The sequence below is a fragment of the Rhipicephalus microplus genome, chromosome X (assembly GCF_043290135.1).
Source record: "Rhipicephalus microplus isolate Deutch F79 chromosome X, USDA_Rmic, whole genome shotgun sequence".
NCBI classification, from domain to species: domain Eukaryota; kingdom Metazoa; phylum Arthropoda; class Arachnida; order Ixodida; family Ixodidae; genus Rhipicephalus; species Rhipicephalus microplus.
Window position 1 is genome coordinate 293725836 of NC_134710.1, and position 24501 is coordinate 293750336.

Below are 24501 nucleotides of genomic sequence, written 5' to 3' on the forward strand. Positions count from 1 at the left end.
TAATAAACTAATATAATGATATAATCCTGTTTCACGTCCAAGAAACACATGATCACGACCCGCAAGGCACACCTAAGTGGAGGGCGCCACAATAACTTCAAACACCTCGGTTAGTTCAATGTGCATCTAAGTTTAAGTACACCAAACTTCTCGGCATTCCCCACTCCTCCCTCCCCGCCAAATGTGGCTGGCGAGGGAATCGAAACCGTGCCAAAGGAAACGTAAACACAATATTGCGCGCAGCATTGTTTTTTTTTGCATGAAAAGAGCGCAGAAAAAATAAAATAGTCCACAGAACACTAAAACATAACAGTATGAAACATTAAAAATAACAGGCAAACACAACGGTGCAGTTGATGAATCCAACCTTGACAACGACAGTGAATGACAAAAAAAACAAACAAAAAAGTACAATATCAACAAAAAAGCCAGAGCGCCTTGGTGTATACTACATGTTTTATGAATTATTGAATTGTGATGGTTTGAGCTAGTAAACAAAAGATTAGCTGGATTCAAAATTATCAATTGCGTTAAAATGAAGCAATGCACCTAGGGGAGTTATATAGAGCAGAAAATGTTCGCACATGTCTGCACAATAAATTTCAGATAGCTAAAAAGATATTTAGCTATCGTGCAACCAATTAAGGACTCTACATATACCTGATCAGTGACATCTGCCACTGCGTAGCAGCATTAATGTTTTAGGCAGAAAAGAGCTTCCAGAATAATTAGGTGAATTCATAGCAAATACTAAGATTCTAATGCACTACTTCTACACGTACAAATATTTTTTCTACGCAACCGTGTGATACTATAAATCAAAATGTTATACATTTGGTAAAACCACGCTTTCGAAGAAGACGCTATAATATACACGAATCGAGAACAATACATAATAATTGGTTGGGTTGTAAATGCCGAAACCACGATGTGGTAGTGGGGCATGCCGTATTGGAGGGCTCCAGATATTTGGAGCATCTGCTGTTCTTTCTTGTTTTGACATTGCCAGTACACTGGCCTTAAACAATACGTTAGATTTTACGCCCCAAAACCGCGATATCATTCTAAAGACGCCGTTGTGGAGGAGTCCGGAAATTTCGATAATCTGGTTCTTTAGCTTGCATCGCAAAGTACACGGACCATTTCGCCTGCATCGAGAGGTGACTGCCGCAGCCGGGATCGGACCTGCGACCTTCGGGTCAGCAGACGAGCATTCTAGCCATTGATCCACCGAGGCGCATGGTACACATGCCTTTAGCAATTCACTTCCATGAAAATTCGACCACCTCGGCAGAGATCAAACCCATGTACTTCGTCCCTGCAGGTGAACGCCGTCCAATATACTAACAGGACGGCGGATTAATGAGATATTCATCTATGTGCATAGTATATAATTCGTATCAGACATTCCTGAACAGTTCATCTAACGATGTCGTACGTACATGTACTGATGTCTTCACTATCGTTTTAAACTTGCTTTAGCTTGAAGAAAGAAAAAAAAAAACCTTTAGCTTGAAGAAAGAAAATGCATTGCGCAAATATACTTTTTTTTCAATTTGATTCCTTCCTTATCAGTCGTGAAAAGTGACTGATCACAGCAATTTTGGCCGCACGCAGGCGTAAATGATAAAGGCTGAAAAAAAATCTGCCGTATCTGCCTGTTTCACCACAAATGTCGTCGAAAGACGATAGTCTTGCGTTTGGAGAGAGTGAAAAAAATGTTTATTTGGTGTTCTGCGCGAGAAAATCCGCGAGTTGTATTCTGGAGGCACTGCGTTAAAGAGTCTCGATCCGTGCAGCGAAGGCGAACGACCGCATCGAGGCGCGTTTGACACGAGCGCTGTCTGGCAGTTCTCTTCGAAAACGAAGGACGGCGTGCGCGCCTGTCTCGGAGGCGAAAAGGTATAGAATGCAAAGTAACGGGTAGGTGCCACCACCATGTCGTCTTAGCAAAGCGTTTGCAACACTTGCCTTTTTGAGCATTGCGTTGCAATGTCAGCGCAGCGTGATAAACGGCATGCTCCTTATAATTACTTATGTATGCCTTCTCTAGTATAAAAACACATGAAAAATATCGACGTGTTGTTATGGTGTCTCAGATATCTGCAGTGATTGTTTTTTTATTGACAGTCGCACAAGTATCTACGCGGAAACTTGAGCAATATTGGTGGGCGTTGCGGATGGGGTTGGCCGTTTGGGGTACGCTTTGAGCCGTGTTTGGTATTGTTATAGCGGACGAACACACACACAGACAGACAGACAGACAGACAGACAGACAGACAGACAGACAGACAGACAGACAGACAGACAGACAGACAGACAGACCAAAATTTTTGCGTGGAAGTTTCCCCAAAAAGATTATCGTCTTTAAAAAAGGAAGTCTGAAATGGTCCATTCATTTTGTGCCCCTGCATCGCATATAATCCTAAAGAATGTTCAATCATCACTTTGCACCTCGACAATAGCAACAATAGCCCGGCGATCATACGCCTGTGTTATTCTCACCTATACCCGACGGACGCGTGTGAAGCGTGCGGAGAAAGGGCCGCACTGCGGTACATGCTTTGTGAGTGTGCTGGAAAAGTTGTCACTGCCGCCGCTCCCTTCGCGACGCATGCTAGGCAGGGACAAACTCCGAGGCACGACCGGGCTAGACTGCACTTGCGCGCAAGCGCGCTCAGGTGCAGTCTAGCCCGGCCGTGTCCGAGGCCAATTGCTGCTGCAATCACCGCGCGAGTGCAGGGGTCGGCCCCCGGTTGCAGTCACTGTTGCCCATCGGCGGCATCAGCTGCGCAGCCGCTGGGAGGCGGCACTCACTAGCGACGAGCTGGCCGACCAGCTTTGGGCCGTCCGGCAAGATGCCGCCCGGGCCCAAGGACTTCGAGTGGTCACCTGAGGCACCGCCTTCATAATTGACGGAGTGTGGGAAGGGACAGGGGTTAATCTTCTCTTTCCCCACCTCGCCTGATGAAAACTGCCGGATTTTAAATAAAGTTCATTCATTAATTCATTCATTCCCTCTTATGAAGTAAAACACATGTGGAGTTGTATGTATACAATTATGTGTTGTCCCCATAATATTAGGATTTAAGGAATGTCTCTCAGGAATGCCTACACCAATTTGCTGATTTCTTCATTATCTATCGATGCCACAGACTACGAAACCATGCCTGTCATGTCAGCTTCGAATATTGTAGGGTGGCAAATTACTATGCCGAACAAGTAAATTTGATCTTCGTATCTTAGTATACCGATCTTACGACTGCGGACATAAAAACGTGGTTTACTTTTTCCAGTATATATTTGCAGTAAATCTACGGGCAGCACCCACCGAAGTATTTAATAAAAAGATTTATCCAGTTCATATAATACTCCGGCTGTTAGTGAGAACCGGCCTCAATGATAATATGTCCGTTATTTGTCTTTTTGGTTCAGGTAGATACTTTTTATTGTTTTTTTGCAATGCAGGGTGACGACGGTCCACGAGGGCCTCCAGGTGACAAAGGGGATAAGGTTTGTGTTTTCTCAAACTCTCACGTCGAGCATTTTCTTTTTCACAAAAAAACTCTGCAATAAAGAAATGCTAATTAATATAGTTCGGGCAGTAAGCACTGGTGAGGTTAACTCGATCCCATAACTGAATATTTTCACTCTACAAGATTCTGAGAAAGACTCGGCATTGAAACATATGCACTGGTTATAACCGTGCGGCGAAAAAAATAACCGTGCTGAAGCATAGCGACGAGAAGGCAATGCTACTGCTAACAACACGGGTGTTGTACTTAATCATGTTTTCCCAAATAAAACTAGCAGGAAGGCCATAGTAAATATATATATATATATATATATATATATATATATATATATATATATATATATATATATATATATATATATATATATATATATATATATATATATATATATATATATATATATATATATGTCACTGTAGAGGAAGTACGACGTATTTCTTGCTGGTAGCTTGCTGGCGAACAACAAGTTCTTAATATAGGTGCCCCAGGAAGAAGGAACTGTATAGGATATTATACTTCAACTGCGTGCCATGGCTGTATTCACAGGGTGCACCCGGAGTTGACGGCCAAAAGGGTGACCATGGACTGAACGGGGAGCGAGGTCCTCCGGGTACCGAGGGTGGACAAGGAATAGAAGGCCCTGAAGGTCCCAAGGCAAGTACGCATACGTCAGGGGCACATGCATTCAAACAAGAAAAACAAAGCACGCATGGAGGTAACAGTTAGTGGATCTTTATCATTATGCCCTTATATTCTCCTTGTTTTCATTTCCTATACGGGTTTAAAACATTGTGCTCTTTAACGTCTTGACAACTCGTGCAGGGATTTGAGGGACCTCGAGGAGAGAAAGGGCCGCCAGGACCACCAGGTGAAAAGGTTTGTTTTTGCTTGTACAATAACGACGTACCCAAATAAAGTTACCTATATTAGCTAATTGAAAGTATATATTGTAAACTTGGCCGATATCTGTTTTCGTTTTCATCTTTGTGACTTGTAACATAAGTATTATAACTTTTAGGAGCTTGGTCGGCAAGCTTGTATTGCTCGCGCCTTGTCCGGTGGGGGCGTCTAGCGTGTACACCAGTATTGCTGGTCTACTATTCTCCGGTAGTCGCTCAAGGTCGCTGCTTTGGTCCCCTCTCCGGCAATTCCAACAATGCTCCTTAGATGACGCGCCGCCATTCAAGACGTTGGTTTTCGATGACCCGTGCACTCGCCTCCTCCCGACTGCGTCCACTTCGTTTTCGTCGCTTCGAAGGCACGGTAGCACGTGATAGGTTCCTACGACGGAGATTACACACGAGTGCCGATATCGTCCAAAGCCCCATCACCAACCTGCTCCTCAACCTCGTTGAAGAACGCCTCATAGCTCCACGTCTGCCATTTATGAACGTTAGGCATTCGACTCACAGCAGCGACCAGTATGGCATAAAGGGGCAGGTGGTTAATGAGCAGACCGACGTGGCCAACACTATGATTTGCCGGCCGCGAAACATGCGCGACAACGCTGCCTTCGACGCACACATCATGCGCCGGCTCGGTAACAACCCTTCCTACAGAAATGGTCTCGCAAGAAACGCCCCTTGCACTTCCGAGCAAGCTCCTCTAACATCATTAACTTTGTAGATATGGCGGTGATTTTGTATCTGTTGGTCATTGAAATATCGTGCTACATGTGTAATGGTATGTTATCCTCATTAAGCTCTATATTCGCTTTCCGTATTCTATATTATAAATGTACTTAAACTATGTAGACGCTGTATGTGCCCCCCCCCTCCACTTTGTTGCAATATTCCCATGGCGGCGTTGTGTGAATTCCGTGAATAAATGAATAATTTTAGTACTATCTATCAAGTTTGACTGACTTCTGTTACATAGGGTGAATATAGTCCCGTGAAATTTTTTACAGCGAGGAACTGTAGTTTGTATTTGATCAATACCTGACATACATGTCTATTTTCGCAATGTACAGTTTTTTTAGTGCCTCCCAGGCTCCAAGTAGGAGTATTATGTGAGGGGGACTATACAGAACTTTTTTTTTTCACCACGAAAAACAGAACAAATAAAATAAATTCAAAACCCAAGAATACAATTGCTCAGTATGAGAGTAAACATGCACAAATGTTATGAAACTTATGTTATACATATTTAAATGAGTTGACATGTAAATGTACAACAAACGCTAATGAGAGGGATATATTTAGGAAACACAGTTGTAAATATTTAGTATTTTATTCATAAACGCCACGTGATCGCGAATGTTCACAAATCATCAGGAAGATCATTCCATAGAGTAATGGCACGTGATAGCGCAGATGTGCGATGGGGTTTTGATAGTGGCAAGGTATTTACGTGTGCTATAGATGACTTCATGAAATAAACATAGAATCGCTAGTTTCCTGCGCAATGCCAGGGATGATAAGGGCCATGAAGTCTTCATGATAGTTACATTGAAATAGCAATTGTAGTTACACGCAATAAAACGTGCAGCACGGTTTTGCACAGATTCTAGTAAGTCAATGAGATGGGCTTGCTGAGGTCACCAGATCGATGGTGCATACTCTAGTTGTGGGCGAAGAAATGTTTGATATGTCAGTTTACGTGTAATGGATGGTGCCATATGAAAGTTACATTTCAGATATTCGAATGTGCGTATGACTGTGGCAGTAGCTTTTTCAATGTGTGTTGACTAGGGTAGTTTTAGAGTGAAGTTAATGCCAACGTACTTGTATTGGTCCGCTGCGAATATAGCTTTATTGTTGATAGGATATGTGTAGACTGAATTTGACTGCTTTCGGCTGAACGTCAATATTTTGCATTTTTCAGTCACCTGCCACTTTAAGCACCAGATTGTGATCAAGTCGAGATGCTGTTGTAGTGCCAGATGATCTGCGGGAGTTAAAATTTTGCGGTATATGATGCAACCATCGCCGAACATTTGCTTGTTTGATGTGATATGTGATAGAATTCAAGTGGTCTCTCAAAGACCACTTAAGCTTTGAGAATCGCTTATAAATATCTCCATGCGTTAAACAGAAAATTACTGTGTAGTGTCCGCACACCTATATCTTTTCATGTTCTTTTGATGTTTTCTGTGGATAATATATATATTCTTGTTTTTCTTCAGGGCAAACTTGGTATTCCGGGATTCCCAGGATATCCAGGAACGACTGGACCGAAGGTGAAGCAGGCATATACATTTAGCATTACCTGAAATATACAAGTGGACTACTAGTATTCATTGTAAGCGTGCCTCAAATTACATTTTCGCGTTTTGTAAGAGGTCATTGTTAAACCACGCCAGTGTACGTCGCTAGCTCAGAAATCTACGATAAAAGTTTGTACGAAGCCTAGACTCTACAGGTCGCAGCGATTGTACAGAGTCTTGCTGCGCGTATTCATCCATGCTATAACGTAATGCCCATTCTATCCTCCTATTTCTTTCTCTTTTCGTCTCTGTATGACCTCTCATCAGAGTAAGGTAGCAAAGCAAACATACATCTTGCAATCCTGCGTTTTTAGGTGTGTTTAAAACTATTTATGTGTGCTTAAAACATATTTAAAGATGTGCTTAAAGCTATTGCAAACTTTTGAGGAGCGGTGCGCCTACAGTAAGAACATTCTGGATTTACTGGCAAACCGCAACATGAGAGAAAAAGAAAAAAACACACGATATAGTTTTTCGCCATCAAGGCAAATAAAATTTCATTTTGCAGTACTCCTCATTGTTTATTGATCCCGTATATTTCTTCTCAACGAGTTACAATGGGGAGAGGAGCTAGGTTCAAACAACAGGCCAGAGTTTTCACAAAGCGAGGCAGTGAACTGCATCGAAGTGAAACAGATATAAAAAGAAACAATAATTTTACTAGAACACAATACGCGAATAACAGGTTATGAATACGTTTAGCAGTTTGACATATAATGTCATGGCGCATAAATTATGGCAAGGAAAAAACGAGAAATGAGAGTACAAGTATTTGTTTTTAGGGGTCGCGCAACACTTTTCTGAGTAATAATTGAATATATTCATAATAGTCAACTATTGCCGCAAGATTTTTTAAACTGACAAGTCTGAACGAAGTTACGGGGTCCTGTTACACGCTTTAACAGGCTTTTCTTTCTTTCTTTTCGTACCGACGAGCACACTGAAAGCTCTTCAGGCACAGGGATAGCAACGGATAAAAAATCTATGTCCGTTAGTTGGCATACGCCATAAGTTAAAACAATTCCTGTTTTTTTTATTTTCCTTCGAACAGGCAGCTTACCTTCAGCGTGATCACGAGCGAGCGCGCGTACACGTCGCAGCATCTCACGGCGGCCACGGTAGCTGTGTAGCTCGTGGTGCTGAGATAAATCAATGGCCGTGGTCTTCTTTTTACGGAACCATTTTTTGAAAGAAGAGTGAGCGATTTATGAGTTTGAGAACTTCCAGCCCGCATGCTGCGTTATAGCGCTTGGCCCACGTGTTATCCGAACACTCGATGATCGCTCGGCAGCGTTTTCTGGTGCTGCTAAAAAAAAGTAGAGAATCCTTAAGCTTCACCTTTAAGAGTTGAACTCGATAGCAATATCATGTCCCTAGAGCGTATTTCAAGACTTAGTGCGTTTTTTTTCGAACTTGCTAAGCACCAGCTACGTGATTTTAGGGAAATAGGCGCAGTAACGTGTGTACCCCTTGTAGTGGGTGAATGGCTTTAAACCATGAAGTTGTTATGTTAACCGCACGTTATGACGCCTGATGGCAATGCATGCTTGTTCCACGCATTATTACTACAATAATTGATGTTTTACTGAGAAGCATGTATGCAGTACGCGTGTGTTGTAAAGCATGAAAGTTACTTTCACTGAATTTTGAAACAGAGGAAGTTATTTTAAGTGCATTAAAAAATATACATGCAGAGTTCATTAATTGGGCTGCTCAAATAACATTTTAGACACAGAGTTCATAAAATTTGTTCTGTAGCTCTCATTTTACACTTGTCAAAGCGGACTTATGTACGTCGTACGCTATGTAAATATATACGTAAACCGCCTTCGTAATGAATACCATGTAAGAAAAGAAGGGCGTTGCTCTGTGGTGGAATACCCGCTTGCCACGCAAACGGCCCGGGTTCGATCCCCACTCATACCTAGTATTTTTGTTATTTATTGCATTTGCATCTCTCTCGATTTTCGGATCACACACAAGATGATGGTTTTTTGCTCAGAACCAAAGACAAGGAACTTCTGGGAAACGAGCTCTTTAACGCTGACGCGTTAGAAAGTGTTGCAGGGCCTCTTTAATGCAATAAAACAGAATCCGTGAAAACAATTTTAGAATGGTCATGACGGGAACTCTAAATGACAATTTGAATCCCCAAAAATTTACCAGTTGCAAGGACCTTGTGCAGCTTCTAACTGATAGCTGTTTGCTCTCGCTGTCACCATCACAAGAGCTGTTGATGACAAAAAGCCATCATACACAATTTTTCATGGAAGCTACATACCTGTATTTTGTGAGAAACGTTCATGTTTATTAGTTACGCTTGATCTCTGTGCAATGAAGATTGAAATTCGCTTAGTGCCACACTTTTCATCATCATCATCATTATCATCATCATTTTCATCAGCCTGACTACGGCTACTGCAGGGTGAAGGCCACTCCCACGTTCCACCAATTAACATGGTCTTTTGCTTTCTGCTCCACGTTCTCAAAATTTAAAACTCATCGGCCCACCTAAACTTCTGTTTTCCCCCCGTGCGTTTGCCGTCTCTGAGAACTCAGTCAGCCACCCTTGATGACAAGCGGTAATCCTGCCTACGTGCTACGTGCCCGGCCCGTGTCACCTATGATATCCTTAACCCCAGTTTGTTCCCTGAACCACTGCGCTCTCTTCTTGTCTTTTAAGATTACACCTATCATTTTGCTTTCCACAACTCGTTGCATAGTCCTCAATTTATACTGAAATCTCTTTGTAAGCCTCCAGGTCTCTGCTCTGTAAGTAACTACTGGCAAAATGCGGCTGTTTAAAACCTTTCTTTTGAGGGTTAGTGGTAGATTAACATTCAGGATTTGAGAATGCTTGCTAATGTGCTCCGCCCCATTCTTCTTTTTCTGGTTACTTCAATCTCGTGGTTCGGCTCCGCGGTCACTACCTGCCCCGAGTAGTCATATTCCTTTACAATTTTTAGCGTCTCGCCACTTATCGCAAAGTGCTGTTTTTTGCCGAGACTGTTCCACATTACTTTAGTTTTACGCATATTAATTTTCAGACCTATTCTTCTGCTTTCCGTATTCAGATCAGTATTCATGAGCTACAATCCTTCCCCTGAGTTATTCATCATTGCAATGCCAACAGAGAATTGCAGATTACTAAGACACTCTTCACTATCTTTTATTTCTAACTCTTTCCTATCTAGGGCTCTGAAAACTTCCTGTAAACACTCGGCGAATAGCATTGGAGTAATCGCGTCTCCGTACCTTACACCCTACTTTATTTGCATTCTGTCGTGTTTTTTAAAGAGGACGACGGTGGCTCTGGATTCACTGTAGATTTCTTCCAGCATGTTTATGTAGGTTTAGTCGATGTCTTGATCCCGTAGTGCCTGCATCAATGCTGGTATTTATACTGAGTCCTTTGTGGTATTACAATATGATTAGAAGGCAGTGTACTCTCAGAGGCTACGCATACGTGCTCTGTAAGAGTAGGATTAGAAAATGCCTATTATAACAATAACAGATCTTTTCATATGCAAAGCAGGTCCTTTACTAGCCTGTGTAACGCTGTCCCGTACCTTCGACGAACCCCCTCGCCGCAGGTGTTGGAGCGGTGCCAAGTAGGTCAAGTCGGAACTGCGCATTGACGTCACTCTCTCCTTCCCCCGCAACAGCTTCCGGCCCCTCCACCCGCTCGCAACACACTGCCTTCTCACTTCACCCTCTCTACTACAGGCAACACTCACTCGCACATCCAGGGGAAATACTATACAAATTTAGTTGCGCGTCCGCAGCAGCCGTACGGACGCAGCTTGCCACGCATTCGCAATGGGAGGTTGCTTCCGTACGGATGCTGCCGTTTGTCTACATTTCCGCTCGTTTACCTGCGATGAAACTTACACGAAAACCAACCCGTCTCCTATGTCTTTGCGTTTCAAAGAAACGTTTACTCGAGCGAACGCTACGCAGAGTTTCGCTTGAAACCATTCTTCCAGCACGTGTGCCGGCACCCGTTTCAACCGGGTCAACTCCGTCGACGCCGTTTCAACCGGGTCAACGCTGCTTCGCATCCCATCAGGGTTCCCTTTGGGGAGATGGTCGTAATGTTTTTTGCACGTTTGATCTTGTAATTTCTAGTTCCTTGGCATCTTGAAGCTCGATACTGTAGAACGGCTCTCCTCATAGAGAAATCAGTGACGCCCTCAGTGCCTTGTCACTGTTGGCGAATAAAATGACCTTTGAAATGTTTCATTGCAGGGCGAGAAAGGATTTCATGGGAAGCCCGGAGAGAAGGGGGACAAAGGTGACCGGGTACGTATGAACCTGAGGTACTTTCTCGAGGTTCATGTTCGAATATACAGGGTGTTTCAAGCAGTGTGTCACGAGATCCTCAGCAAAAGAAAATAAGTTATTTTCACAATGCCAGTCACCGTTATTTTTGCTATGGTGGCAGGTATCTTAAGCTGAGCAATGGAAATAATTACCACGCACAAAAAATAAGTTAACTTTTTAGCTACTGTACACCGGTGGTCGAGCAAAACTGCAGTCCTTCAAGCAAAAATTCTGTTGCTGCTTTCAAATTTTGCAAAAGCAGCCACTGGCAAATACTGTCGAGTAATAAAATCCAAAAAGTTTCGTTGGTGGAACCGAAACCCAGAAGAATGCAACACCCGTACTTTTGCGAGACGTCCAGAATAAGCAAGCGTACTTCTAACAACCATCGATTGAATTCGTTTCGGGGTTGTGCGGGTTTTGTTTGCGATCAGAGGAATTGTGGTGCACGAGCGCTAGAATATGCAGAACTAACACGACTGCAATAACCGTTGTGAACAGTGATGACATTTTGGTCACCCACTTGTTGCGTTCATCGGTGCTTCAGGTTCACTTTCGCTGTGAACTTGGTTGAATTGCAGTTCTCCTGAATAATTACTGAAAGCGGATTTCTTGAAATATCAACGTGGTAATCAGCCCTTTGCAGAAAGGGCAGCCATTCTTCAATTTGAACTAGGGGCCAATTCGCACCAACTAAACATTAAATAATTTATTTATTACTGTTCCTATTTGGGTGTCTTGTCCTCTTAAGATGTCTCCCAGAGCAGGAAAACTAATCTTTCCGCTAAACATAAAGGCAACGAGAGAATACTGCATTTCTGTTATTGTTATGATGTTCGGGCACATTCCTTGAAACACCCTGTATATTATTTATGGAATATTTGGACTTACGTAGAGCCATAAAACACACCTTGCAGTTTAGCCTTAATCCTAGATCTGTGCAATGAGGATAATTTTACTAAACTACCTTTACCTTCTGCTAAACAAACATGACACCAAAAGCAGCGAGTATATGCTCTATTGGGAACATTTAGAACACGCACAACCATCTAACCACGAAAAAAAGAAAACGAGCAGTTTGTAACAAGTCGTGGGAAGTTTGGTAGAGCAAAGAACGGGCCCGTCGCTGCTTGTACTCCTCGTCGACCGGCACGTATAGCTTTGGGATCTGGTAGCTTTGGGATCTGTGGTGATAACTGTGCTGTTTTTTTCTGTCTTTTCTAGGGACCACCAGGTCAACCTGGAGAGCGAGGACAAATTGGACCACGGGTAAAAGAAAATTAAATACAAGATGAAAATTTTTACCACGCACTAACATCACCACTATGAGGCAATTTATGGACGGTGTATTATACTCCTCAGTCTCAAGAATGCACTCATCAAAAATATTTTCAAAGCTCTAATATTTAGATTTTTGCGCTTAAAACAAACGCAGGGAAATTATTAACTAAAAATATTGAACGATTCTGCCAAAGTGTAATGGTACCCATTTGGGTTCTCTTCAACTTTTCAAGTCTCTGTGACTGCATGCAACAAAAGCATGTGAACGAAATTACTTTCAATATGATCTTCGGGGCATCCACAATTAAATGAATGTACTATAGACGTTGTCGTTCATGCTACAACTAAAAACACTTTCATTCTGACGAGGATGCAGCCGAGCGCTCGTGAAGTGCTCAGTCATTTTCGTTGATGATGATGATGATGATGATGAAGATGATGATATATGGCGTTAACATCCCAAAACCACCATATGATTACGAAAGACGCCGTAGGGGAGGGCTCCGGAAATTTCGACCACCTGGGGCTCTTTAACCTGCACCCAAATCTGTGCACACGCGCCTACATCATTTTCGCTTCCATCGAAAATGCAGCCGCCGCAGCTGGGATTCGATCCCGCGACCTGAAGGTCAACAGCCGAGTATCTTAATCACTGGACCACCACGGCAGGGCGGCCATTTTCGTTCACTGGTATTCCGAATTTGACTAGATATATGGCGTCACTTCTTGGAGTTTCGTGAACGCAGCTCATGCTTATTGTGGCATCACAATGTCGACACGCGGATACTAAACTGTGGTGATCTGTAGCCCATAAAACAACGGTACCTAACTGGGTACACTGGGACCGAGGAGCCTTCAATAAACCACACCGGTGCGCACCATGGCCCCGCCGCGGTGGTCTAGTGGCTAAGGTACTCGGCTGTTGACCCGCAGGGCGCGGGTTCGAATCCCGGCTGGGGCGGCTGCATTTCCGATGGAGGCGGAAATGTTGTAGGCCCGTGTGCTCAGATTTGGGTGCACGTTAAAAAACCCCAGGTGGTCTAAATTTCCGGAGCCCTCCACTACGGCGTCTCTCATAATCATATAGTGGTTTTGGGACGTTAAACCCCACATATTGTCATCATCATGCGCACCATGGCACATAGGCGCAACGATAATTGGACGAAACGTTGAAGGGTGCACCCGGTTCGCACCAGTGCCATATGACCAAGATGATGTAAAAAGTATCACGTGTAATAAGCGAACCAAAAAACATAAAATGTGTGCCCAGTATTACCACATTAAAAAGTGACCCACAGGAATGATTGGTTCTTTCACAGAACATAAAATCCGATTACGTGATGTATGTCAGTGCACATCATGAAGTGCAGTTGAAACATGTGGTTAGCAAAAGAGAAAATGAAAGTTTGATTGGCTGCAGTCATTCATAGGTATAATTATCTGAAAAAGTGAAAAAGTGCGGTGTTCATCCATGTTTTGGGAAATTGCCTTGTTTGGGAAATTTTCTGTAGCCCGTTTAGCTCGTTATCAAATATGAGGACGTAAAAGTAGCTAAGTGGGCATGTTTAAATACTACCGCCTGATCTGTTGTCGTCATCAGGCCTTACACTTCAGTATACACGTCAAATATTATGAAGGAAACAAGTGCAAATTTAAGGGCTGGTTTTCTTTGTTAGACACAGTATTGATGAGAACTAACAGGCAATGATGCTAGGAAACGTATAAGGTATGGTATTAGAAGTAATTGTAATTTAAACTTTAAAAGCATAAGTGCAGAAAAAAATAACCTATAACCGACAGAATTCGAATCTGCAACCTTCGAACAGCACGTCCGATGCACTACCACTGAGCTATGGTGGCGGTCACCCTCTGTCCACTTATAGGGTATATATGCGCAATTAAACGTGAGACCTTCAGTCACCGCCACCTGTTGCCATTATGGCGAGCGTTGAACGCTCTTTCTTGCCTGTGTGGCGTCAGTAAGTATGTCATCCTGTTACGCGATCGCAGCCGACCAATAATCCCTCGTATACCACATCACGGCATCAAGTGTGCCGGAACGAGACCCTTACTGTGAATGAAGGAAAGTGCAAATTTAAGGGCTCGCTTTTTTTGTTCGACACAATAATAATGAGAACTAACAATGATGCAGGGAGAAGTACAGGGGATCTTATTAGCAGTAAGTGTAATGTAAATGTGAAGAAAGAAAAGTTGACGAAAAAATTGCTTGCCACTGGCAAGATCCGAGGACTTTTTGAAGAGTGGTTTTTGCTGGTATAAGTTTTTTTTTATATTTTGGTGCCACTACTTTCCTCTAATCGCTCACCAATTTACTGTTATAAAATATGAGGTCCATCTTTGAGATTGACGTTTTAAATATAATTTAGCGGTCGCTATTTCTCGATGTCATTCTAGTCGATTACTTGTAGCCAGTAGTTGCTCTTCATAAAGCGTGACGTTTTTTTTTTTATTTTACTCTCCCAAGGGAAACAGAGGCCAGAGAGGAAGAGTCGGAAAAAGAGGGGCACCCGGAGAAAAGGTGACTACCACGAGTTTTATACTTTGCACGCAAGTCGAAGATGGCGTGTAAAAGCAACGCGTGACGACTTTTATTGCATTGACCTCTGTTTATACCTTAGAAGACTAAGTAAACATCCCATGTGTCATGTTCAAAAAGCATGAAGATGCAGTAGGAAAATGATGCAGTAGGAAACGAGGAAACAAGATATGAACAAAAAAAAAGGTTAAAGCAGGTTATCATTTGGTTGGTTGCTTTGCAAGTAACGCTAATACAGTGTGAACAAATAATGACCTTAACGACAAGTGAAAATAATTGTTGGTGGAGCCTGCATTCGTGTACAGCACATGCAGAGTGACAATTTATACACATCCAAGCTTTAAAACCAGCACGCCTATTAGCAGTATGTAATCGGCCTTCAAGCCTATAGCTGCCGAATATTATCGTTCATCTATCATCGTCAGATTTGTTTACAGATTTGATCACATGACTAAGTGCTTCCCACCACTTGCAAGACTTACGTTCGGCTCAATGGTATCCTCTACGCCATTTCAGGGCAGCACCGGGGAGCCTGGACCTACTGGTATTCAGGGCGAGAGGGGACCCCAAGGCCCTGAAGGCGCGAGAGGCTTCATGGGAGTGCCAGGATCACCTGTGAGTTATGTGGATGTCCATGTGCCTTCATTTTAGCCGCGTAACAAAAATCAGCAAGAACGAGACAATGGTAAACAAAGAAAACACGTATTTATATAGTGCTACTGTATGCAAGAGAATGAGGACGAGAAGATGATAGGAATATGAAGATGTAGAAAATGAAGAGTGGCCAATATACGCAAGAATATAGGCTACATACATACAGATGTTTATTATGTACCTTCTTATACTACAGTCGGATACATCATAAGAAGGCAGGGTAGACTTCGTCCAAATAACTTAAAATGTCAGTAGGTTTATTCTTCTACTAAAAACTCACAGTTTCACCGCAAGGGCGAAGCAATGAATACGATACAATAACTTGGAATGTATTACCGAGAACGGCTAGCAGATCAGAACTTGCAGTGCGCTGCTCACGCACAAAGAACGCACGAAAACAACACACACAGGACGAGGGCTAACTAACAACGTTTACAGCTGGACGCTTAAAGCGCAGTTTAAACATAAACAACTCACGAAACGTAATCAGAGGTACAGTTATTAGTGCGAACTAACGAGTGTCCCAGTTGTTACTTCGCTGTGTTTGAAAAGCGTGCTCTTTTCGCAAACGGGGCCTGCCCAGCGAGCGAAGTGATCTTTTTGCGCCTGGCAACTAAAAGCAATCTTTCCAGTGAAAGGTCAAGGCACTCATTTCTCCCCAGCGAAGGGTGTAAGCGGTATGCACGCGAGGAAGAACTCTCTCGAGAAGAGGCGAGGATGACGCATCACGTGACAACGACGTCATGGTTTAGTGTGTCGACTCGGCCTCTTCGCGGCTCCTCGCCGCTGAGGAGGCAAAGATCGTTTCTCCGACTGTTCAAACGAACCCCGTGTTGCGGGAGATGTAGCGGAATTTCGGGTGGGTCTCTGGCCACATTGTAGCCATTTCTCTTGCAGAATGCGGTGGCGGCGGCGGCCGTTCCAAATTACGTTCCAGACTTGCGTGTACGATGATGGCGAAAATGAACGATGAAGCAATTCTTTTTTCTTTTCTCTCGTGGAAGAATATCTTCGCTTGTGGGAACGTCCCTTCCGATGACTATGGTGAAACTAACCTAAAGAATGGTGTGTGGGAGGTGATATCCAAGCAGATGATGGAGCACTACTATCTCTATGGAGTGATAATTATATTAGTTTTAAAGTGATTATTCGGATAAGAATTCTGACATCGCCTGATTTTGTTGTTGTTGATGCTGCTGCTGCTACTGCTCTGCTTGTTGAGCCTGATGTAGTTGTCGTACTTTATAAAGAAGTATTTCTAAAGGGCCTCTTTATTCAAGGTAAAACGCCTAAAATATAGGCAGTCGTAGAATCCGAGAGCTGCTTTTTTTTTTATTTCCAGAAACATGACATACTTCACACTTTACTTTATCGGCTGCACTGATTCAGCAGAATTTGAGGCTGAGATCACGCAGTGAAGACATAACCGGTCTTTTATTACCCTGTGTTTCGAATTTATTAAGGAACGCTTACACAGATAATTGTCAAATATAATAGGCTTGATTCCTTACATTCTCGGTTGTTCTATGACAAAAATGCGATGATAGCATAAATACTTCGTCCACAGAAAACCACCCACATCGGAAGATACTTGATTGAAATTCCTATCTACCGACTGAATAGTAGTATTTGACGAATCAGGGAGGCTGTCAGCAATTCTGTAGTCGAAAAAAAAAAAAAGCCATTGTCAATGACGCTGGCCAGAATGTTGCTTTGGGCGAGTTCGTCTTTGCAAAAAGGAAAGGCTTGAGGTGGTGAGTCGAACCAAGGGCAACGCCGCGTCTGCATTCCACAAAAAAAGAACATACAAACAAGAAAGTTTCTGAAAGCAGCAAAGTGGCAGGGAGGGGGGGGGGGGGTGCAAAACGGGCACTTCCCTCAAACCGCACCAGCACTTTCCTCACCCAAGATACACCAGCGCTTTTCTTGTTTTCCAGTTAAGACACAACGCGGCTTGTGAACCCCCTCCCCCCCTCTAGCCTACGCGTGGCACATCCCACGAGATACTAGTACCAAACGAGGTATTAAGTTGCCCTGCAGTAAGCTCAAGAGCAAAGCTTCAGAGAACTCATACGGGGAACTTAGCCATTACCAAACGTGGTGGCGAAACGTTATTGTTCGTGACCCAAGACGCATGTTTTCATTGTTTCTCAGGCGCAAAAGAGGCCCATCATGCAACGATGGGACATCTGATGCTGGAATTTGAAATGAATGACAAAACCTGATTGAAACAGTCTTGGTGTGACATGTGATGCGTAATTTTAACTGTTCCTTTTGAAGATGTGTATTTTGCTGTACTTGAAATACAGAATGTTTATTACCGTTATGATTGAAAAGATAAACTCATTTTAGACGATGACTCTTTTCCTCCTTTTCGCTGTCGCACGAGTACGCTTTCTTAGTCAAATGTTTCCTTGCTAAGCATAAAAAAATTCTGGGTTTTCGCGCATGCCGAAACAACAAAATGAGTAAAAGGCATGTCATTATGGGACACTCAATTGCGCTGTCTCGTTGTACTCTCGATGGCGAAGCTCAAGCGTCATTCAAGTTTTTTTAATAACCTTGTTTTTTCATCGTGAACCGTAGCTTAGATGGGCCTTCACCACCCCGAGCTCGGACGAGGAAGTGCTTTCTTTCTCGCCTTCATTGCCCTTGCTATAGGCCATATCACCTCCTCGACTTTTATTTACTAAAAGCACGCGTACGATACCAGTACTAAGTGTGGGGCCTATCAGGAGTTTGCACTTGTCGACACATGTTGTTATACCCGCTTGCACCGTTGAAAACACATGAAGTGAAGTTAAATCAGTAGACCACGCTAGATAGTCATGCGAGAAAAAAAAACGGGTGTACGGATTCATGACAAAGCAGTGTAAAAAAACAACTGACAATTCATATTTTACGTATGGACCAGTTGAGAGTATGTACAGTAATTACGTCTCGTGAACCACTGTTAATTTGCACGAAATGAAGCAGAAAGACGATAAACGCCAGGAAAGAATAAAATGCTCGCTTATTTTGTGAGGTTCGTGAGTGGCCATTCAAGTACTCCGGTATTATCGTACTTTTTCGCCATCGACATTGATAGTTGCTAATAGGTCTGGCTATTGTCAGTTTTGTGTGCCTCAGTATGGTCAGTTGATCAATCAGAACTTTATTATCCCCAAAACTCTGCATATATATTTCTCGTCGGTAACAATATCATGGCAGGGCTATTGGTAATAAAGGTTTGTGAAGAGCTTATGGCTCTTGGTAGTATTTTAAGAAAGTTGCGCAAACACTCCGAACTAATGGCGTCATACGTGGTTCTTCTTTTCAAAACATTCGTGCAGGGGGCGGCGGGAAAGGACGGGCCTCCGGGATCTCCAGGTGAACGAGGGCCACCCGTAAGTTGCTGGTGTCAGAGCCTCGGCGCAAGCTTTCTTTTGTGAGTTACTCAGATTTGGCAGGCACGCATCTCATTTCTCGTGCTGTTCCCAGGGTGAAACCGGCACAGCAGGACCTCCAGGGCCACCTGGCGTCATCGGACCGGCGGTATGGCAGTATTCTAAAATATCATTCTCATATTTAGCATTCTTCATTTTGCCACTTCCTTGCCGCCGTACATAGAGTGCCCCCCCACCCCCCATCTTGAAGCATTAATTCAATTTCCATGATGACGGTGATGATGCTGCGTCCGCACACACTATAAAACAAGCTATCACAATTGTGCACTTTTAAATACGCTCTCTATTGATCTATTCAGATGAGCTTGTTGTGCGTGGGTCAGAGACACTCGATAAAGATATATTGTGGTCATAGCATTCATTCCAAAAGTCTTGGATATGACTGTGAAGTTCAAAAAATTTATGGAAAAAATTCTTAGGGAGTTGTCCGAATGATGCGCACGCGTATACTCCATGTCATGCATCAGGCGCAACGCGGTGACAGCTAGTTAGACGTCGTGGACTATATGAGTTTAAACCAAAAAAATAGTTAAGTGAATTTATCTCCCGTTATGTGACTTCTCCTATTTTAGACTGAATGATAAATAAATATGATTGTTTCTCAGATATCGACAAACGTATTTATTTACACGTATGTGGATAGGACGTTATGGATCTTGTAGCATGGTTCACGTCAGTGGATCAGCCACTAGAGTGCTCGGCTGCTGACCGGAAGGTCACGAGTTTAATCCCGGCCACGGCGGTTGCATTTCGAGGGAGGCGAAATGGTAAAGACCTGTGTACTGTGCAACGTCAGTGCACCTTAAAGAACACGACATGGTAAATGTTTCTATATCCCTCCAGTACGGCGTCTCTCATAATCATAGCGTGGTTTTGGGACGTAAAATTTCACATGTTAATAGTTTTGTTTCTTAGTGTCTATTTGTTTTTTTGTTTACGTATTGTGGCCTACAATCGGAGCTAATTGCGGAAGCAAGCTTATGGATTGATTGATATGTGGGGTTTACCGTCCCAAAACGACCACATGAGTATGAGAGACGCCGTAGTGGAGGGCTCTGGAAATCTCGACGACCTGGGGTTCTTTAACGCGCACCCAAATCTGAGCACACGGGCCTACAGCGATTCCGCATTCGTGTAAAATGAAGCCTCTGCACCTGGGATTTGATCCCGCGACCTGCGGGTCAGAAGCCGACTACCTGCGGGACAATAGCCGACGAATACCACCGCGAAGGGGGGGGGGGGGGGTCGCGTAGGCAAGCTCTAGACGAGCGGACTTGCACATAATAGATTCGAAGCATCATCTAGCCGAGTTCAATCCGGTGTGCCTGCGGTGTGACCACACATACTACGCATGTGCGTCCCCTCCTCCCATTTCTCCTCTGTAGACGTCCCCAATTATTGTAGACGTCCCCATCAATGTACACGTCCCTAATCATTGACAAGCGGCATGTTTTTATTTATTGCGCTCATCTACTGGCTGCATTGAAAAAGTTACGAAAGGTGCAATAATAGAAACATCTTCAATTGAAATATATGTCAAATGTCCATACTACACCAGTTAATTCTCCATTATTTGGTTGCTACTTGCTTTAGGACATTCTCTAATAGTTTTGAGAGAAGGTGTGAGTAATCTGATTCAATCTGTTGCATACGCTTTATCAGACGTGAACGTGTGCTTGATTTCCGTGGGTGTTTCAGGTCTTGGCAGGTGATAACAAATTAATAACAAACTGCTTTGTTTTGTTTGAGTAACTTACTGCGTCGGCACATTTCTACGTAATTTTGTGCCTTATTTCTCTATCTAAAGAGTGCTTTTTTTTCCAAGGGCCCACCCGGGGAAACAGGAGCCTCCGGTGACATCGGACCACCTGGTCGTCCGGTGAGAATGCGCTGATCCGGCCGGTTTTTTTATTTATTTTATGCTATCGACATTTTCTAGGCCTCTCGTGGTAATCGATACTGTGGCTTCCGGCACGCTTATGCTTCAGTAAACAACCTATGCTGAAATCTTACCGCCTTTCCCGCGTTTTATAAACGTGCGCAATGCCAGCCTTACAGCGCCGATTTTGCACTTCTTCATGAAAAGGTCCCTGTATGAAATTTTAGAGAATCCTACAGGAATTCAGGGAATAGCTTAAGATCGTAAGTATAAGTGCACTGTCTCTTTTTTTGAAGCTGGTGTATTGCAGGAGACCTGCTTTCCTGATAATTAGATGCAGTATGAGACACGGAACTTGTCGTAACACAGGCGCGCGCAGCTAAGCAGGAAGGACGATGGTCGGGCAGTCAACGACCACGTTTATTCTCCGCAGCGTGGTTATATACATTGGCATTAGGAGAGGGTGAAGGGAGGGGGGGAAAAGGGAGAATGAAGGCGCACAGGGCCCAAACGAAATGGTGCGCGCGCAGCTGGTTTTGCTGGCGTTGCAAACGAAACAAATACAACAGAACCACTCGCATGAATTGGCAGTGACCGGTAGCAGGCGCGTTGTGCCACCCCATTTCTCGTAAGACAACATTATCTACGTGGAAGAGATTTTTATGAAGCTCAATGTATTTATCTCGTCATTGGGTTCACGAGATCGATTGGTGGGAACCATTGCGGCGTTTTCCGAACGACTGTGTTTCCAAGAAAACGTACAAAAGGGCACTAGCGAAAATTAAGTTAAGCTATTCTCGTACACTAAGGTTCTCAAAAGCGAGTGCAGATGGTTGATATACTATGAAAGGACAGTGAAAGGCGTCTATTGTAGTGACCTTTGACAAACTTGCGAGGGAGCACCATATGATTTCACAGATTTTGGTGATCAAGGTTAAGGCCTCATTAATTATTAAAATCAGTAAAAAGAGGTTTTCAAGGTACAAGTATTATCAAACTGAGCTTGTAAACTGTTGCATTATTCTGAATATGAGGAGTGAAAAAATTTGCGGCACTAACACACTGACGCTATTGGCGTATATGTATGGCCGTCAGTGAAACTGCGACAGGATAGTTCAACCTCTAGTTGCCTTTCGCAATTTACCATTGTCGTTTTCCCTTTAAAATACTATACTCTGGCATACAAAAAAGTGACACGCCTGTCTAAACTGACCCTGTTTTCAGTAGAGTTCGCTCCTAGTGAAAGCACCGTCAGGAACTTTTCAAGCATGACTGAATCATTGTACTTTTCTGTTACATTCAATGACGTTCGCCAAAATGTGTACTGCCCACAGCGTGTAGAGCTCGGTCAGTCAGTGACCTGTAGTTACAGCGATTCGTAGAGGGACTGTTTTCTAAATTTATAATGAAATTAAAATATTATACAATCTGAACACGTCTTAAAACTCAGAAAGAGAAAAATAGAAAAAGACTAGGATGGCCAGAGTATCTAAAAAACTTTGAGTACAGCTGGCTAGTGAAGTTAGCAACAATGATTTTGAGTTGTCATAAAAATATAAGCTGATTGATGTAACACTGCTGCAGGCCCAATAGTCATCATAGGAGAGAAACAGGAAATGAGCAGCACATATTAAAATACGAATACTTTTGAATGGTTTTCCTTAATTTAAATATAAGTGCTTCGAAAAATACTTTGCTGCGAAAATAATGGACAGTACTTTTAAACAGCAATCTGGTATAACCACTAGTGCATACAGTTCAAGGAATTTGTAAAGCTTTATACACTTATTGAAGTGCCAGAATTTATTGAGCCGTGACCAAAAATATTATTCAGTATCGTATGGCATTGGCTAATAGGCAGTTTCAGTGGAAGTAGTGTCCTGCAAATAAACATGAGATACCAATTTCCACTGATTTAATCGATTCATCAGCCTTTATACCAGGCTACGTTAGGCAACGTTTCAAACGATTATATTGTGTAATGTGCCCCGTGTAAATAAGGATGCCAGCATATTGCTTTCGACCTAAATCTAATTAACTCAAACCATAAAAAAGCGTGATTTCTTTGTTGGAATTTATGTGGAATGTGGCTACCTCCTTGCAATATTTTGCCTGTTGCTTAGGGTGTTCCTGGTGAGACAGGCCTGCCTGGACCAGCTGGAAAAGAGGGTCCGATGGTACGTTACTCACAACTGTTTTTGTCGCAGCCATGTGCTGATGCTTAGTAAAATTCATTACTGCTAGTAGCTTCTAAAGTATAACTTCTCCGTTATTGTGAAATGTAATGCGAAATGTGGCGTACTTGGTTGTGTACATTCGGAGCGCAAGGTACTACAATGGTGGTTAATACATTTTGTTGCATTATGACTATTTTATTAGGCAGTGTATTTAGTGTTCTATCAGGTGTTTTGTATAGTATGTGAACACATTGTAATTTTCTATTTTAGGGCCATTTAGCCTGAAGTAGGCACTGTGTGTTATAAAAAAACAATAAATATCTCTTCACATAGAGCAAATTGCGCACCACTGCCTTCACAACAAAGTCGTGAAAAAACAACATTGTCATATTCAGCAAGTGCAATAAGAGGGATGTTTGCAAGGCATTGTTGCGTCTGCGCGATGTTTACCCGGCAGTTAACACATGCACATTGATTTGTGTTGACTTGCTTTTCTTGAAAATGTCCGCGAATTCACTATTTGACCAAAGGGTCATGCAAACAACCGCTACAGAAGTTAAATTTGGGAATCAGTTAGGTTGAAGCTTGCGAGTTAAAGGAGGTTCACTAAAGAATTGTCATGCACCCGTTTTTTCAGCACTATCTACGCAGTAACTGTATGCGTATGCTGATGAATAAATTGTGCTGCTCAAAAATGCGTTTAGAAATTTTCAAACTGGATTTTCTCCCGCATCGGATAAGCTTACTTTTGTCTCCGGAAAGCAGTTTAAACGCGCAGCAGCCGCGTTTATAGGCCACCTACTGCTCCACTGGTGACGGCGCAAAATATTGCTGCTGCGTTAAGCACCACAGGAGACAAGCAGATGTCTTGAAACTGAAAAGTTGGAGGGACCAGAGATACACATGCTTGTTAGATGCACAGTGCACAAGGCGTAAGTGCATATATACACGAAAACAGACAAACTCGCACACACTTGTGCGCATCAGGAGTAATCGCTCGGTTATACGGGCTTACAAATGGATCACCAATGAACTTAGTTTTTAAGTGCGCGTTCTTGTCCTCCCAGGGTCCTGTTGGCCTTCCGGGCAACAAAGGCCCTCCTGGGCCTCCAGGTCCTCCAGGCTTTCCAGGAGAAAGGGGGAACATGGGGCCACGGGTGGGTGTCCTGTCTACGTGTGACGAGCTTTCGACTTGGCAGCGTTTACCTTGCCCATGCGCCTATAGAATTTATCTTATGCCTTTGCGTTTGCCCTAATTTCAATGATGGAGATAAAATAGTACTAATCACTCTGTATAATCCCGTCGATGATACTGTATAGAGCCACTTTTAGCAGATCAGTTTACAGGCAATTGTGGATTGCGATCTTGTCTTACTGTACAAAGTAAAAAAAAATGTAGGTTTAATGGCTCGTTTTTTTTGTTAGAAAGAATATTATTGA

At 43.1% G+C, this 24501-nt stretch overlaps 1 protein-coding gene across 1 annotated transcript in view; it reads left to right on the forward strand.

Annotated features, from left to right (window-relative positions):
* The window catches only part of LOC119162165 (uncharacterized), a 123534-nt gene that overhangs the window by 63142 nt on the left and 35891 nt on the right, over window positions 1-24501 (forward strand). Inside the window, exons 25-37 of the mRNA XM_075879360.1 lie at window positions 3469-3513; window positions 4083-4190; window positions 4359-4412; window positions 6664-6717; window positions 10993-11046; window positions 12292-12336; window positions 14834-14887; window positions 15422-15520; window positions 18892-18945; window positions 19040-19093; window positions 20831-20884; window positions 23008-23061; window positions 24129-24218. Coding sequence (XP_075735475.1) covers window positions 3469-3513; window positions 4083-4190; window positions 4359-4412; window positions 6664-6717; window positions 10993-11046; window positions 12292-12336; window positions 14834-14887; window positions 15422-15520; window positions 18892-18945; window positions 19040-19093; window positions 20831-20884; window positions 23008-23061; window positions 24129-24218 — 819 coding nt within the window. The remainder of the gene's footprint in view (window positions 1-3468; window positions 3514-4082; window positions 4191-4358; window positions 4413-6663; window positions 6718-10992; window positions 11047-12291; window positions 12337-14833; window positions 14888-15421; window positions 15521-18891; window positions 18946-19039; window positions 19094-20830; window positions 20885-23007; window positions 23062-24128; window positions 24219-24501) is intronic.